This window comes from Oenanthe melanoleuca, chromosome 4A (assembly GCF_029582105.1).
Source record: "Oenanthe melanoleuca isolate GR-GAL-2019-014 chromosome 4A, OMel1.0, whole genome shotgun sequence".
NCBI classification, from domain to species: Eukaryota; Metazoa; Chordata; class Aves; order Passeriformes; family Muscicapidae; genus Oenanthe; species Oenanthe melanoleuca.
The window spans coordinates 582,360-597,287 of NC_079338.1; the positions used below are offsets into that span (position 1 = coordinate 582,360).

At 58.7% G+C, this 14,928-nt stretch overlaps 2 protein-coding genes across 2 annotated transcripts; one reads left to right on the plus strand and one right to left on the minus strand.

Moving 5' to 3' along the window:
- Positions 1–423: 423 nt before the first annotated feature.
- LOC130253005 (leucine-rich repeats and immunoglobulin-like domains protein 2) lies at positions 424–5,866 on the plus strand. Its single transcript, XM_056491190.1, has 6 exons — positions 424–634; positions 2,888–3,091; positions 3,708–3,977; positions 4,267–4,326; positions 4,441–4,489; positions 5,060–5,866. Exons 1-6 carry the CDS (start codon positions 505–507, stop codon positions 5,061–5,063), a joined length of 717 nt encoding a protein of 238 aa, XP_056347165.1. The 5' UTR covers positions 424–504; the 3' UTR covers positions 5,064–5,866.
- Positions 5,867–6,755: 889 nt separating this feature from the next.
- On the minus strand, positions 6,756–14,556 carry LOC130252996 (uncharacterized). The gene is made up of 10 exons (XM_056491168.1): positions 14,379–14,556; positions 11,857–12,183; positions 10,549–10,818; positions 10,117–10,233; positions 9,849–9,950; positions 9,090–9,212; positions 8,859–8,951; positions 8,066–8,158; positions 7,379–7,436; positions 6,756–6,921 (listed from the first exon to the last, which is right to left on the minus strand). Exons 1-10 carry the CDS (start codon positions 14,443–14,445, stop codon positions 6,876–6,878), a joined length of 1,296 nt encoding a protein of 431 aa, XP_056347143.1. The 5' UTR covers positions 14,446–14,556; the 3' UTR covers positions 6,756–6,875.
- Positions 14,557–14,928: the final 372 nt, after the last annotated feature.

Genomic DNA, 14,928 nt, shown 5'->3' on the forward strand with positions numbered 1-14,928 from the left:
AAAGGGAAAGGAGGGGGAGAAGAGAGAAGAGGAAGAGAGGAGGTGAAGAGAGGAAAGGAAGAAGGGGAGGAGAGGGGACGAGAGGAGGAGAAGAAGAGAAGAGGTGAGGAGGGGGAGAAGAGAGAAGAGGGAGAGAGGAGGTGAGGAGGGGAAAGGAAGAGAGAAGAGAAGAGAAGAGAAGAGAAGAGAAGAGAAGAGAAGAGAAGAGAAGAGAAGAGAAGAGAAGAGAAGAGAAGAGAAGAGAAGAGAAGAGAAGGTGAGGAGGGGAAGGGAAGGGAAGAAAGGGAGGGGAGGGGAGGAGAGGGGAAGGGAAGAGGACGAGGAGTAGAAGAGCGGTGAAGAGGGGGAGAAGAGAGAAGAGGAACAGAGGAGGTGAAGAGGGGAAGGGAAGAAAGGGAAGGCAGGAGAGGGGAAGGGGAGGAGGGGAGGACTCGGACTCGGGCCGGAGGCGCCGCCCGGTCCCGCCCCGGCCGTGCACAGCTCGTGGCGCCGCCGACCCCGCCGATGTTCCCCGTCCCCCTCCTCTCCTTCCTCTCCCTCCTCTCCCTCCTCTCCTTCCTCTCCCTCCTCCTCCTCCTGCTCGCCCCCGGCAGCGCCGCGGTCGCCGCGGGGGTCACAGGCGAGTGTCAGCCCGGTACCGCCCGGTGCCGCCCGGTACCGCCCGGGGCCGGGGCTCGGCCCGGCTGGGCCCGGCTGGGCCCGGGGGAGGCGGGCGGGACCCCGGCACCCCCTCCCGCCTCACGGGAGCTTCTCCCGGCTCCTGGCGGCGGTTCCAGCCGTAATCCCGGGGCACAGCTGCGAGGGGACCGGGCAGGAGCTCCGGGCTCGGGGGCTGCGGCTGCTCCGGGCTCCGGGCCGGGCCCCACAGCCACGGGGAGCGTGTCCAGGGCCCTGCTGGGGGATTTGGGGGTGCTGGAGGGTTTGGGGGTGCTGGAGGGTTTGGGGGTGCTGGGGGATTTGGGGGTACTGGGAGATTTGGGGGTTTTGGCAGATTTGAGGTGCTGGTGGGTGAGAAGCTCGGCCTGGCCCCTCAGGTGAGACCCTGGGCCCAGCACAGCACGGACCCGGAGCTGCTGGAATAAATCAGATAAATCCAGGGAGCTGCTGGAATAAATCAGATAAATCCAGGGAGCTGCTGGGATAAACCCAGAGAAATCCAGGGAGCTGCTGGAATAAATCAGAGAAATCCAGGGAGCTGCTGGGATAAACCCAGAGAAATCCAGGGAGCTGCTGGGATAAACCCAGAGAAATCCAGGGAGCTGCTGGAATAAATCAGATAAATCCAGGGAACTGCTGGAATAAATCAGATAAATCCAGGGAGCTGCTGGAATAAACCCAGAGAAATCCAGGGAGCTGCAGGGATTAATCAGATAAATCCAGGGAGGTGCTGGGATAAACCCAGAGAAATCCAGGGAGGTGCTGGGATAAATCAGAGGAATCCAGGGAGGTGCTGGAATAAATCAGATAAATCCAGGGAACTGCTGGGATAAATCAGAGAAATCCAGGGAGCTGCTGGAATAAATCAGATAAATCCAGGGAGCTGCTGGGGTAAACCCAGAGAAATCCAGGGAGGTGCTGGGATAAATCAGAGGAATCCAGGGAGGTGCTGGGATAAATCAGAGAAATCCAGGGAGCTGCTGGGGTAAATCAGAGGAATCCAGAGATCTGCTGGGATAAATCAGAGAAATCCATGGAGCTGCTGGAATAAATCAGAGAAATCCACAGAGAAATCCACAGAGAAATCCACAGGACAGGAGAAGGATCCAGCAGAGCTCAGGGTCTCAAGGGGCTCCAGGAGAGCTGGAGAGACAAGGGCTGGAGGGACAGGGCACAGGGGATGGATTTTGGGCAGGAATTGTTCCCTGTGAAGGTGGGGAAGGCCTGGCTGAGGTTTCTCAGAGCAGCTGTGGCTGCTCCATCCCTGGCAGTGCCCAAGGTGTGGCAGAACTGGGACAGTGCAAGGTGTCCCTGCCGTCCAACTGGGGCATCTTTAAGGTCCCTTCCAAACCCTTCCACAATTCTGTAAATAATTCTGAGCCGAGGCAGGAAGGGCTCCTGCAGCACCTGCCAGTGGATGCAGTGGGATCCCCATGGCTGAAGTTTTGTAGTTATGTCATCTGTTTTCTAAAGGATGTGTTTAGGAAAGAAGTGTGGATTGGTTGAACTTTTGAGACACTAATTTACATTAGCAATTTATTATTTGAGAGACTGCTTTGGGTTACACAATAATTGCTGTTGGTTTGTGTTTCCAATTATATATATAGACTGACTTTACAGTCTGACTAAACAGACTGACTAAAATCTGACTTTACAGATTTCGGCTTGGGTGCTGTGGTCTGCACTTGGGCTCTCACAGTTCAGTGGAGTTAGTTGTTGTAGGGATGGGATTAATTTTCTAAAGGATGTGTTTAGGAAACAAGTGTGGATCAGTTGAACCTTTGAGATACTAATTTGCTTTAGCAATTTAACATGTTTGAGAGACTACATTACACAATAATAATTGGTTTGTATTTCTAATTATATAAGATTGATTTTGCAGGTTTCAGCTTGGGCGCTGTGGTCTGCACTTGGGCACTTACAGTTCAGTGGGGTTAGCAGTCCCAGGCTGGGTTTATTTTTTAAAGGATGTGTTTAGGAAACAAGTGTGGATCGGTTGAACCTTTGAGATACTAATTTACATTAGCAATTTAACATGTTTGAGAGACTACATTACACAATAATAGTTGGTTTGTATTTCTAATTATATAAGATTGATTTTGCAGGTTTCAGCTTGGGCGCTGTGGTCCGCGCTTGGGCTGTCACAGCTCAGCGGGCTCGGCAGCCCCAGGCTGGGTTTATTTTAGGCTCAGGTGAGCTGTCCTGCCTGCTGACCCCTCTTTTCCCGCAGCCCGCCCGTCCCCGGTGTCCTGCTCCGCGCTGCTGCCGGCACCCTCCCGCGGAGCCCGGGAGCACCGCCGGGGCTCGGAGCAGGGGCTGATCCTCAGCCACGGCCCCCCGAGCGAGTCCCGGCCCAGCGGGGCGCTGCGGGTGCGGCTGTGCCGCCTGCGGGGCCGGCGGGCGGCCGCAGCCCGGCTGCAGCTCAGCGTGCTGGGTGAGTGCTGCCGGCTTTCCTCTCAGAGCCTGCGCCTGGGTTCCCCTGGTTCTAGTTAGAGTCGAGCTTGGAGCGTGAGAAATGGGGGAGAGTCGGGCTTGGAGCGTGAGAAATGGGGTTTTTGTGTCCGGGCTTACTTGTTTATTAATTTGTATCCATAGTACAGTTAATTTCACTAACAACCTAAAAGCGAGGAAGTAGAGGTGGGTCTAGTTAGTTGCAGCATCTTTTAAAGGCTATCTAATTAAAAACTAACATTATTTATACTTTTGACTCAATAACCAAACACCCATGACCTGCAGTGCAGTACCTTCTATCCAACCAAAAACTACTGCCTGAAACCAAGAAGGAGGAACAAGAAGGAAGAAGAGACAACACTAATTGTCCCATACCCATGTTGTCCCATACCTATTACTATATTCTAAAACCCCAAATTCCAAACCCTTCACTATGTGATGTTACACACTTCTATTCAAACTACACCCAACTCAAATTTGGAAGCCTTCAAGGCCTCAGGTCAAAATCAGTGTTCTTTTGGGGTCAGAGCCAGAAAGCACAGAAAGTGCTTTATCCCAGGCTCGAGTCTGGGCTGTGACACTGCCTGTGCCGCCCCCAGAGCCGCTGTCCCAGCCCAGGATCGTGGGCAGCCGGGTGGTGAAGGCGGGCAGCAGCGCCCGGCTGGTGTGCAGCGTGCTGCGCGGGCAGGCAGACTCCTACTGGTGGAAGAAGAACGGGGCGGTGCTGCGGGGCAGCGAGCGCCTCCGCCTGCTGGGGAACCGCACCCTCTGCATCCTGCACGCCACCATCAGCGACAGCGGCTACTACACCTGCGTGGTGAGCAACGCTGTGAGCCAGAACGAGACCTCCTTCCTGCTGCAGGTGCACCGTGAGTGAATCCAGCCTTCCCTTCCCTTCCCTTCCCTTCCCTTCCCTTCCCTTCCCTTCCCTTCCCTTCCCTTCCCTTCCCTTCCCTTCCCTTCCCTTCCCTTCCCTTCCCTTCCCTTCCCTTCCCTTCCCTTCCCTTCCCTTCCCTTCCCTTCCCTTCCCTTCCCTTCCCTTCCCTTCCCTTCCCTTCCCTTCCCTTCCCTTCCCTTCCCTTCCCTTCCCTTCCCTTCCCTTCCCTTCCCTTCCCTTCCCTTCCCTGTTCAGTTTGCTCTGGGTTGTCCCCTTTGCAGACTCTGCCAACGTGGTGCTGCCCATGGTCCTGGCCTGTGTCATCATTGGTGTGCTTGCAGGTGGGTTTTGGGCTGGCCAGGTGGGTGCTGGGGTGACTCTTTGAGGCTTTGGAGGCCCCTCCAGCCCCAGTGGTTCTGGGATTCTGGGATTCTCTGCTGCTGATTTGTCCCCAGGTATCTTTGTCTGGTGCCGGAGAAGGAAGAACTCGAGTGGTGACTCCAGGTAAGATGCCTCCAGCCCAAAATTTTCTCTCTACAAGCCCAGATTTATCCTTGGCTGGATCTGAGTGAGCTGGAGAAGTGGGAGATCTCGTGGGATCTCCCACCCTGGGGACTCCCTGTTTAATCCCCACTCTGGAAATATTCCCGATTCCTCCACCCAGAGCCTGACACTCCTTAGCTCTGAATAATGGGTGAATACTGAATTGGAATTGGAATACTCTGGAGATTTCTGGGAAGCAAGTGATTCTCGAGATGTTCTCAGAAATTGCTCCCTCCCTGTGGCCACAAACACACTCAGGCTGTTCCCTGGAGCTTCCTGCAGGGTGAGGGTCAGGAAGTGCAAAACCCATCCCTGAGGTGCTGGGTTATGAAACCAGGAGCTCTCAGGTGCCTTCAGATCCCAGGGAGATCCAGCCAGGGATAAACTGGCCAAGGTAGCTCCTGGAATTTGGAGCAGGACAAGGGTCCAGACCTCCTGGTGCTGCCAGTGCCAGTGTGGGACACTCTGAGCTGGCTGCAGGGGCCCAAGTGCCAGGACATGGCTCAGGTGGGGCCTCTCCTCTCCTTGCAGGTAGAGCTGCCTCAGCCCTGCCTTCCCTGGAGGTGGATACTGCTGGGAGTGCCAGGTGTCCCATCCTGTCCCATCCCAGCCTCTCCTGGGCTCACCTCTGAAGTGTTCAAGCTGCCAGGACCTGCAGATAGTTTTTTGGAAAGCTCTGGTTTGGACTTGTTTCTGTGTTGTCCTGCTGTGCATCCCTGGGGAGAGGGATGTACCTGCTGCCCCCCTCCACCCTCCTGCCTTCCTGCAGAGCCTCCATGGGCCCATGGCTCTGCCAGGAGCCACTGGCCCTGTCCTGGGGCTGCTGGCTGAGCTCTGGGCATGCTGCTCTGTGTGGCCCTGGGAGGGAGGAGAGGGGCAGGGCTGTGCAGCCAGGGGGAGCAGGGGCAGCAGCAGCTGGCAGGGAATGGGGCAGCAGCAGAGGAGGTCAGTGTGGGAAGGGAGATCCCAAGGAAGTCCCTGGGGACATGAAACACTTGCTGCTCTTTCTGAGCTGATCAGAGCTCCTCTTCCTCCCACGCTGCTTTTTGATGGCTCAGCTGGGACTTTGACATGTTAATAACAACCTTCAGCCTGCTGCTTGTAGGGCACTGCCTTGGTTCCCAGAAAATTCACGTTGTAGGCAGCTCCCTGTTGTCCCTGGAAGGGGCACAGTGAGGTTCCAGCCCCGCTGGAACTGCAGGCTGTCCTGTTCTCTGTTGCACTTGGGGCTGTAAAACAGCCACGTGTTTCACAAGAAACACTTTTGGGGAGTTGTCTGTGAATGGTTTTGTGGTTTGTGATGGCTGTTGCTGCTAATAAAGAGTGTGTTTTATCCCAGAGGGAGTTGCTGTGGTGTTTGGGGGTGGGGAATGGCCCTGGGATGGGAGTCAGCCCCTGGTGGGGTGTGGCAGAGCTGGATTTGTCCCAGTGCCAGCTCTGGGGGATGATCCTTTGCTCTTCAGGGCATCATTTGCTCCCCCTGTGGGGTTCCTGCCTCCCCATCCCCTCCCTCTCCTGCTCCTGAGCCTGAGGGACTCAGCTGGGGTTAAAAACAGCTCAACACCTCTGCTCCAAATCTGCTGAGGGTATTTTTAACCTGGCCCCACTCCCTGGCTCACAGGAGCCTGGCAGTGCCCAGGAGGAGCTGCCTCCCAAGGAGCTGCTCCAGGGGGATTTTTGGGGTTCACCTGGGGGGCTTTGGGTGCAGGGCTGTGCTCAGCAGCTGTTTGTGGTTGGAAAAGCCTCCCTTGGGCTGCAGGAAACTCCTCAGTTGTGACAGGCAGGAAAAACAGCCCCTGGCACAGGCTGGGTGTGATTTAATCCTGCCTGGAGTAAATAAATGCCAGAGTGTGTCAGACACCCTGGGATGGAGCTGGGGCAGAGCTGTTGGCAGCACCCACCTCCTCCCACCCTGCTTTCTGTGCCTGCATGTCCTTCTCTGCCTTCATGCTAAAGCCAGAATCTATTTCAGGTTACTGCAGGGTTACACCCAGAAAAGTATCTCATGCTGCTGCCAGGTGTGTCTTACACAAAGAGCTCTAAATGGTTGTAAACAAACATTAAGTAAAGATAAACCAGTGAGGGACTCCTGCAGCTGCTGCTGAAGGGGCTTCTCTGTTTCAGAGAGAAATTTCTATTTCTTTGGTTTTCTGGAGAAGGAAAGGGGGAAATGTGCATTTGGCCTCCTCTGGGTCTGTTTTATAAAAAAAAAAACAAAAGGCAGAATCAGGTTAATTTTGTGGACATTTATTATGAGGATCATAGAGGAACCAAATGAGTTCTGGACCCACTGAACCTGGGGAGGTTTGGGGCTGGCTGAGCCAGCTCAGAGCCACCCCCCTGGATCTCAGCTGGGAATGGTGTCCTTGGGGCCTGGCTCAGACATCTCAAAGCTGTGGAAGGAAGAGGAGGGGGATGTGCTGAGCAGCAAAATCGTTCCTGAGGGTGGCAGGGCCTGGCACAGGTGCCCAGAGGAGCTGAGGCTGCCCCTGGGTCCCTGAAGTGTCCAAGGCCAGGCTGGAGCAGGGTGGGACAGGATAATCTTAGAGTTCCCTTTGCACCCAAACCATTCTGTTTGAATGAACTCAGGAGGAATTCAGGTTTTAAAACTTCAGGCTGAGGCCATGAGGGGGAGTTTTGAGTGGGGTCTCACTCTTTGCTGGATGGGGACCCCACCAGAGCCTCCCCCTGCACCCAGCAAGAGCCCAGGGCTGGGCTGGATCTTCCTTGGGGTCTGGGTCTTAAACTGAAACCCAGGAGAGTTTCCACATCCTGCTTCCTTCACTTCAAAATGTACAAATTCATGTGGAAAATTGGAATCTTTGTGGAAAATAGGAACACAGGTCATACCTGACTTTGTCCATCCAAGAGCCATCCTGCTGCTTGGGACAGCTCTGAGTCCTTTGATCTGCAAAATCAAATTGTCCCCAGATAGGAAGTGTGAGAGGCACCAAGGATGGGGTGAGGGATTTGGGATACAGCCCCTGGGGTGAGGGATTTGGGGTACAGCCCCTGGGGAGAGGGATTTGGGATACAGCCCTGGGATGTTCTATTTGGGATACAGCCCCTGGGATGTTGGATTTGGGATACAGCCCTGGGATGTTGGATTTGGGATACAGCCCTGGGATGTTGGATTTGGGATACAGCCCCTGGAATGTTCTATTTGGGATACAGCCCCTGGGATGTTCTATTTGGGATACAGCCCTGGGATGTTGGATTTGGGATACAGCCCCTGGAATGTTCTATTTGGGATACAGCCCCTGGGATGTTCTATTTGGGATACAGCCCCTGGGATGTTGGATTTGGGATACAGCCCTGGGATGTTCGATTTGGGATACAGCCCCTGGAATGTTCTATTTGGGATACAGCCCTGGGATGTTCGATTTGGGATACAGCCCCTGGGGCTTCCCAGAAAAGGGAAACAGTCAGTGGGAGCCATGGGGGCTTCACAGAAACCAAATAAAGCACTTCTAAATAATTGCTGTGGCTGCTGGGTGCTGCGGGGCCCCCGAGGAGGAGGAGGAGGAGCAGACTCACAGCAGAGGCCGATGGCCAGGAGGGGCAGGGCCACCACGGCCGCCGTGCTGGCCACCAGGACAGTCACATCCATGAACTTGGTGCATCCTCCTTCTGCCACCGGCGCCGGGCGAGGAAGGGAGCGCGGCAGGTTGCCACCATGGGAGGGCAAACACACAAAAAATAGAAAATAAAACAGGCGGAGGATGTCGAAACCGAGATGTTCCTGCCACGATGTCCCTTCCCGGGTTCGGGAACAGGAACAGGAGCTGCGGGGTGGGACACGGGAGCTGTGGGGTGGGACACGGGAGCTGTGGGGTGACACGGGAGCTGCGGGGTGGGACACGGGAGCTGTGGGGTGACACAGGAGCTGTGGGGTGACACAGGAGCTGAGGGGTGGGACACGGGAGATGAGGGGTGACACAGGAGCTGAGAGGTGATACAGGAGCTGAGAGGTGGGACACGGGAGCTGCGGGGTGGGACACGGGAGCTGCGGGGGTGACACAGGAGCTGTGGGGGTGATACAGGAGCTGAGGGGTGGGACACGGGAGCTGTGGGGTGATACAGGAGCTGAGGGGTGACACAGGAGCTGAGGGGTGGGACACGGGAGCTGCGGGGTGGGACACGGGAGCTGCGGGGTGACACAGGAGCTGAGGGGTGACCAGGAGCTGCGGGGTGACACAGGAGCTGAGGGGGTGACACAGGAGCTGCGGGGTGGGACACGGGAGCTGCGGGGTGGGACACGGGAGCTGAGGGGTGGGACACGGGAGCTGAGGGGTCCCGGGGGTCCCGGGGGTCCCGGGTCCGTGCTCACCGTGGCGCTGGTGGATGCTGCGGATGAGGAAGGCGCTGCTGAGCAGCACGGCCAGCACGGCCCCGGGCGCGGCGTAGCTCATGGTGCGCTGAGCTGCGGGAGCGGGCACGGCCCCGGGCTCTGCTCACGGACCAGCCGGAGCGGCAGCGCTCGTTTCAAGGGCTGGGGTGATGTTCAGGGTGGGATAACCCCTGGGGAGCAGCCTGCTCCGTCCTGGTGGGACCCCCTCACCTTTTTTGCTCTTCAGGTGGCTGAAGTCGGCGGGCTGGAAAATCACGGTGGTGGCGACCAGGAAGGTGACCACGGTGAGGTAGCTCAGGGTGATCTCGGGCAGTATGACAGCCACAGAGGGGCCTGACAGACAGAGGGACAAGGCGGAGACCCCAGAGTTCCCCTGCCCACCCCTCACCTCCTGGGACCTGCACTGAGTCCCTCACCCACCCACCCTCCTCTCTCCAGCCCTTCTTTCTCTGATCATTTTGTCCTGCTGGGAAAGGGTCTGGGGGAAGGGGAATAACTGGGAATAATTGTGCAGGGAAAGGGTGTGTAATGCACGAGGTGGTGCAGAGCTGGGGGGCACACATTGGGGTCACAAATTTGGGTCACACATTGGGGTCACACGTGGGGTCACACGTGGGGGTCACACGTGGGGGTCACACATTGGGGTCACATGTGGGGTCACATATTGGGGTCACACATTGGGGTCACACGTGGGGGTCACACGTGGGGGTCACACATTGGGGTCCCACGTGGGGTCACACATTGGGGTCCCACGTGGGGTTACACATTGGAGTCACACGTGGGGGTCACACGTGGGGGTCACACATTGGGGTCACACATTGGAGTCACACGTGGATCCTGCACTGCTCTGATGGGTCTGTCCCCCACATTCCCTGCTGTGACCCCCCTGTCCCTCTCTGCCTCCCTCTCCGGGGTCTCCATCTCCCACGGGGTCTGTCCCCCCTCCCTCCGTCCCCCAGCCCCCCTGACCTTCCTCCCACATCCAGAGGACGCCGGCGGTGCCGTCCAGGGCGCAGGCGATGCACACCAGCCCGCAGGTGTAGCAGCTCAGCCACCGCCAGAGCTCCCCCCCTGAAATCCCAGAGCAGAGGGGGTGACCCTGTGACCCCCAGAATCCCTGCAGGTGCTCAGGGCGGGCTGCAGCCCTGGGATGCCGCAGGATATCCCAGATCTGGGGGATGCTCTTTGCTGTACCCCACCAGCCGAGGGAAACGGGGTCCTGCTCCCCACAACTCACTTATCCGGAGCTTTTGGGACTGGCAGACAGGAATAATCAACCCCCACGCCGAGACAACGGCGAAGACCACAGCGACCACCGCCATCCTCAGGGTGTGCTTCAAGCGATGGGACAGACCTGGAGGAGAAAGAGGGACCCCGAGGGGCAGGAGCCGGGACAGCGGCAGGACCAGCCCCCGCTCTGGTGGCCGCGGGGATCCTGCACCCCCGGGACAGATCCCAAACCCACTCCATGCGGTGTCCAGCCCACAGGCAGCACCTTCCTGCCCCCGCCCAGCATCGCCTTGGATTTGGGACCCCCAGGAGGTGGGAATGGCTGCTCCTCACCCAGCAGCACCTCGGGGGACTCGGGGGATGGAGACAGGGTGGGGTGGCACCGCCGAGGCCCCGCCGGGGGAGGGCGGAGGGCAGGAGGGGCAGCGGGAGCTGAGACCTTCGATGGCGATCTCCAGCGAGCTCTCCTGCCAGCTGATGCCGTTGCTGGCGTTGCAGGAGTAGGAGCCGCAGTCCGACCTCGTGGCTGGGCTCAGCTGCAGGGCGCTGCTGCTGCCGGACAGCCGGGACACGCTGCCCGGGGCCGGGGGCTGCCCGTCCTTGCTCCAGCTGATGCTGTCCACCCTGCCCTCCGCCACCTCACACACCACCCGGCCGGCGGCCCCGGCCACGAGGCTGCTGGCCCGGAGCTGGGGGCGGGACACGGGGTCTGCAAAGGGAGCAGAGACCCCAGCCCTTCTCAGACACGAAATCCCAGAATGGTTTGGGTTGCAGGGACCTTGGCAGGGACACCTCCCGCTGTCCCAGGCTGCCCCCAGCCCTGCCCAGCCTGGCCCTGGGCATTTCCAGGGATCCAGGGGCAGCCAGAGCTGCTCTGGGCACCTGTGCCAGTGGAGGTGACCTGGAGCATCCCTTGGGCTGCAATCACCAGTGTGGGCACAGGTGCCGTCCCCTGGGAGCTCCATCCTGCTGCTGTGCTTTCAGGACTGGTTTGGTTTTGCTTGTAATGGATGTGGGCAAATAGAGAGCACTCTGAGATGTGCCAGGAAATGAGAAAAGAGCAGAGAAGGCAGCAGATCCCACCCAGATTGTGTGGCACAGGGCTGTGGTGGCATTGTGGCCACGGAGTGATTGCTGAGAGGGGCAGAAAGCAGAGCACATCAAGGGAATTGCTGGCAGCAGTTCTGAGGGATCTGGGGCCCTGTAAGTGCCTCTGGTCTCTGTGGTGGCAGCTGGCGCCTGCTGAGGACACAGGGGACAGCCTGGCCTGAGGGTGGTGGCTTCTGCAGAACCCTCAGCTCAGCTGTCCCTGGCAGGGCAGGGACCACAGAACCCACCAGCCCCTCCCTTAACCCTCTGATTCCTCCATCATCCCACCAGCCCCTCCATCATCCCTCTGGTTCATCCATCATCCCTCTGGTTCCTCCATCCCCCATCACCCCACTGGTTCTTCCATCCTGTTACAAGTCCCTCCATCACCCCTCTGTCCTCCCACACTCCCTCCACCCCTGCGCTGAGCTGTGACAAACGAGGGAGGGAATTGCCTTTCCAGGATGGGGCTGTCCCTCTGTCCCTGGAGGGTCTCACAGGGCAGCTCTCCCAGATCTGCTCCCCAGCACAGGCTGGAGCCTCTTCCCGAGGTCTCCTGGTGCTCTCCACACGTGCCAGGTGCAAACAGGGCCAGGACTGGCCCACCCAGCCCCTGGAGCCTGCACAGACAGGGATCCACCACCCTCCCAGCACTCACAGAGCACTTCCAGCTGCGTTTCCCGGCTCTCCCTGCCTCCTGTCACCCTGTAGGTGCCACTGTCGCTTTCCCGGACGTCCTGCAGCAGGAGGGATCCGTTGGATGGATGGAACAGGGCTCGTCCTGCATAGGCAGGGTGGATGGCTGGGGGCAGGACCCCCCCGAGGTGCTGCAGGATGGGGAGGGGGCCGCTGCCGTTGAGGAACTCCCAGCGTGTGGAACGGCTGTGGGTGGTGTTCCCCAGCCCAGGGAGCAGCACCGAGGATCCCACAGCTCTGAGGACGGGTCCTGCAGCTTCCAGAGCCGGAGGGAACGGCAGCAGCAGCCCTGGAGGGAGGAGAGAGGTGGGAATGGGGCTGGGGGCTCTGCCCGTGGCACAGGATGGGGCTGGGGGCTCTGCCCATGGCACAGGGATGGGGGCTCTGCCCGTGGCACAGGGTGGGGCTGGGGGCTCTGCCCATTGCACAGGATGGGGCTGGGGGCTCTGCCCATGGCACAGGATGGGGCTGGGGGCTCTGCCCCTGGCACAGGGTGGGGCTGGGGCTGGGGGCTCTGCCCGTGGCACAGGGATGGGGGCTCTGCCCGTGGCACAGGATGGGGCTGGGGGCTCTGCCCAAGGCACAGGGTGGGGCTGGGGGCTCTGCCCATGGCACAGGGATGGGGATGGGGGCTCTGCCCATGGCACAGGATGGGGCTGGGGGCTCTGCCCATGGCACAGGGTGGGGCTGGGGGCTCTGCCCAAGGCACAGGGTGGGGATGGGGGCTCTGCCGGTGGCACAGGGTGGGGCTGTGACCATGGCACAGGATGGGGCTGGGGGCTCTGCCCATGGCACAGGATGGGGCTGGGGGCTCTGCCCGTGGCACAGGGATGGGGGCTCTGCCCCTGGCACAGGGTGGGTCTGGGGGCTCTGCCCATGGCACAGGGTGGGGCTGGGGGCTCTGCCCGTGGCACAGGGATGGGGCTGGGGGCTCTGCCCATTGCACGGGGTGGGGCTGGGGATAGGGGCTCTGCCCATGGCACAGGATGGGGCTGTGCCCATGGCACAGGGTGGGGCTGGGGGCTCTGCCCCTGGCACAGGGATGGGGCTGGGGATGGGGGCTCTGCCCATGGCACAGGGATGGGGGCTCTGCCCATGAATGAGCTTCTCCCACCTGAGTTTTTGTCACACTGACCTAATTCCCTTGGCTCATCCCCAGTTCACAGAGCCCTGGAAAGGTTTGGGTTGGAAGGGAGCCCAAAGCTCATCTCGATCCACAGGGACACCTTCCTCCAGACCAGGCTGCTCCAACCCCTGCTCAGCCTCCCCTGAACCCTTCCAGGGGTGGGACAGCCACAGAATTCCTGCTCTTGTTCGGGGCTGAAGGTGTCCACGTGCTGCTGGATGCAGGATGCCTTCCCCAAATTTCTGGGCTTGTCACGACCCAAGGGCTGAAGGAGGAGCTGCTGTGGGAAGGTCCCAGTGCCAGAGCCCCCTCCCCAGGAAGGGGATGGTAGGAAAGAGGAGAGGGGCAGGGAGGGGGCAGGGATCCAGGGGCTCCTCACGGGCTGTGTTTGCTCTCAGCCTGTCCCAGCTCCTGCCCCGATAAGCAGCTGTTCACCTGCATTCCCTCTGCACCTGCCAGGCCCTGGAAACCCCTGGGGATGCTGCAGCTCAGGTGGGAGGGAAAACAGGTGTGACAATGCAGGTGAAGTCAGGTTCAACTGGTGGTTTTAATTTCTCCCTCCTGTAACCTGGAGAGGCAGCTATTTTCATGTCCTCCTGCCTCCCAAACTGTAGATTGGGAGGGAGAAAACACAATTAATGACTAAAAATTATTTTTATCTGAAAAAATCTCCTTTTTCAGCCGAGAAATCACTATTTATAGAGAACAGAACAATGAGCTGAAGGGGAGAGGAAAACACTCCATCTTTTGCAGCTGCAATGGCCAAAACTCATCCTACAGACACTGACACCATCCCAAAATCAGGCTGGAGGGTAATGGGCTTCCTTTCTATTTTAGCTGCTCATCCTGAAAATCTCTGTGAGTTTGGATCTAGCCCAGGTTGCCCAGAGCAGCTGGGGCTGCCCCATCCCTGGAAGTGCTCAAGGTCAGGCTGGACAGGGCTGGAGCAGCCTGGGGTGGGATGGGATGAGCTTTAGGATCCTTTTCAACCCAAACCCTCCTGTTATTCCATGGTTTGTGTTTCAGGCGCCAGTGACTATTTGGGGAGCACAGTGAAAACGCTCAGATGAGTTTAACTGGAAATAAAACTTTTAAACTACTTTTACCTATCGATTTTCAACACAAACACAGACATTAACATAAATACTGATATTTATGTGTGGGTACAGCTGTCACCCCACTATAAACCTGCCTGCAGCAGACATTTACCCCCGGGGCTGTGCGTGGCTTTTCCACCTCGTCTCTCCTTGCACAATTTGCCTTCCAGGTTAATCCTTTAACTAAAAGCTGCCTGCGCCGGTTCCAAAGGGGTTTGGAGGAGGTGAGGAGCCCCCAGCCCACCCCAGCCCACCCCTTACCTGCCAGCAGCAGCCAGGCGGTTCCGAGCAGCACCTGCCGAGGGGAAGCAGCCCCGATCTGAGCCATGTCCCGCTAATTGGGCGCGGTGGGAGCGGCGGGGGAGGCTGCACGGCCGGTGCGCAGCCCGCGATGGATTCCCGGTGCTCCCTCCGAGCTCATTCCCCTCCCAGGCTCCTCCCGGGAGTGGCGCAGCGCAGCTCCCGCTCCTGTCCCCGCTAATGTCTCTGCTCCTGTCCTCGCTAATGTCCTCGCTAATGTCCCCGCTATTGTCCCCGCTCCTGTCCTCGCTATTGTCCTCGCTATTGTCCCCGCTCCTGCTTCTGTCTCTGCTTCTGTCTTTGCTCCTGTCCCCACTATTGTCCTTGTTCCTGTCCCCGATCCCGTATCTTCTCCTGTCCCCTCTCCTGTCCCCACTTCTGCTCCTGTCCCCTCTCCTGTCCCCTCTCCTGATGGTCCTGTCCCCTCTCCTGTCCCCACTCCTGTCCCCACTCCTCTCTCCTCTCCTGTCCCCTCTCCTGTCCCCTCTCCTGTCCCCACTCCTGTCCCCAC

Coding starts and splice junctions, on each gene's coding strand:
- LOC130253005 (XM_056491190.1), top strand. CDS start 505: ATGTTCCCCGTCCCCCTCCTCTCCTTCCTCTCCCTCCTCTCCCTCCTC. Junction 3,092..3,707: donor GCTGCAGCTCAGCGTGCTGG/GTGAGTGCTGCC, acceptor TGCCGCCCCCAG/AGCCGCTGTCCCAGCCCAGG. Junction 3,978..4,266: donor CTTCCTGCTGCAGGTGCACC/GTGAGTGAATCC, acceptor TCCCCTTTGCAG/ACTCTGCCAACGTGGTGCTG.
- LOC130252996 (XM_056491168.1), bottom strand. CDS start 14,445: ATGGCTCAGATCGGGGCTGCTTCCCCTCGGCAGGTGCTGCTCGGAACC. Junction 9,213..9,848: donor CCTCTGGATGTGGGAGGAAG/GTCAGGGGGGCT, acceptor TCTGTCTGTCAG/GCCCCTCTGTGGCTGTCATA. Junction 7,437..8,065: donor CCTGGCCATCGGCCTCTGCT/GTGAGTCTGCTC, acceptor TTGATTTTGCAG/ATCAAAGGACTCAGAGCTGT.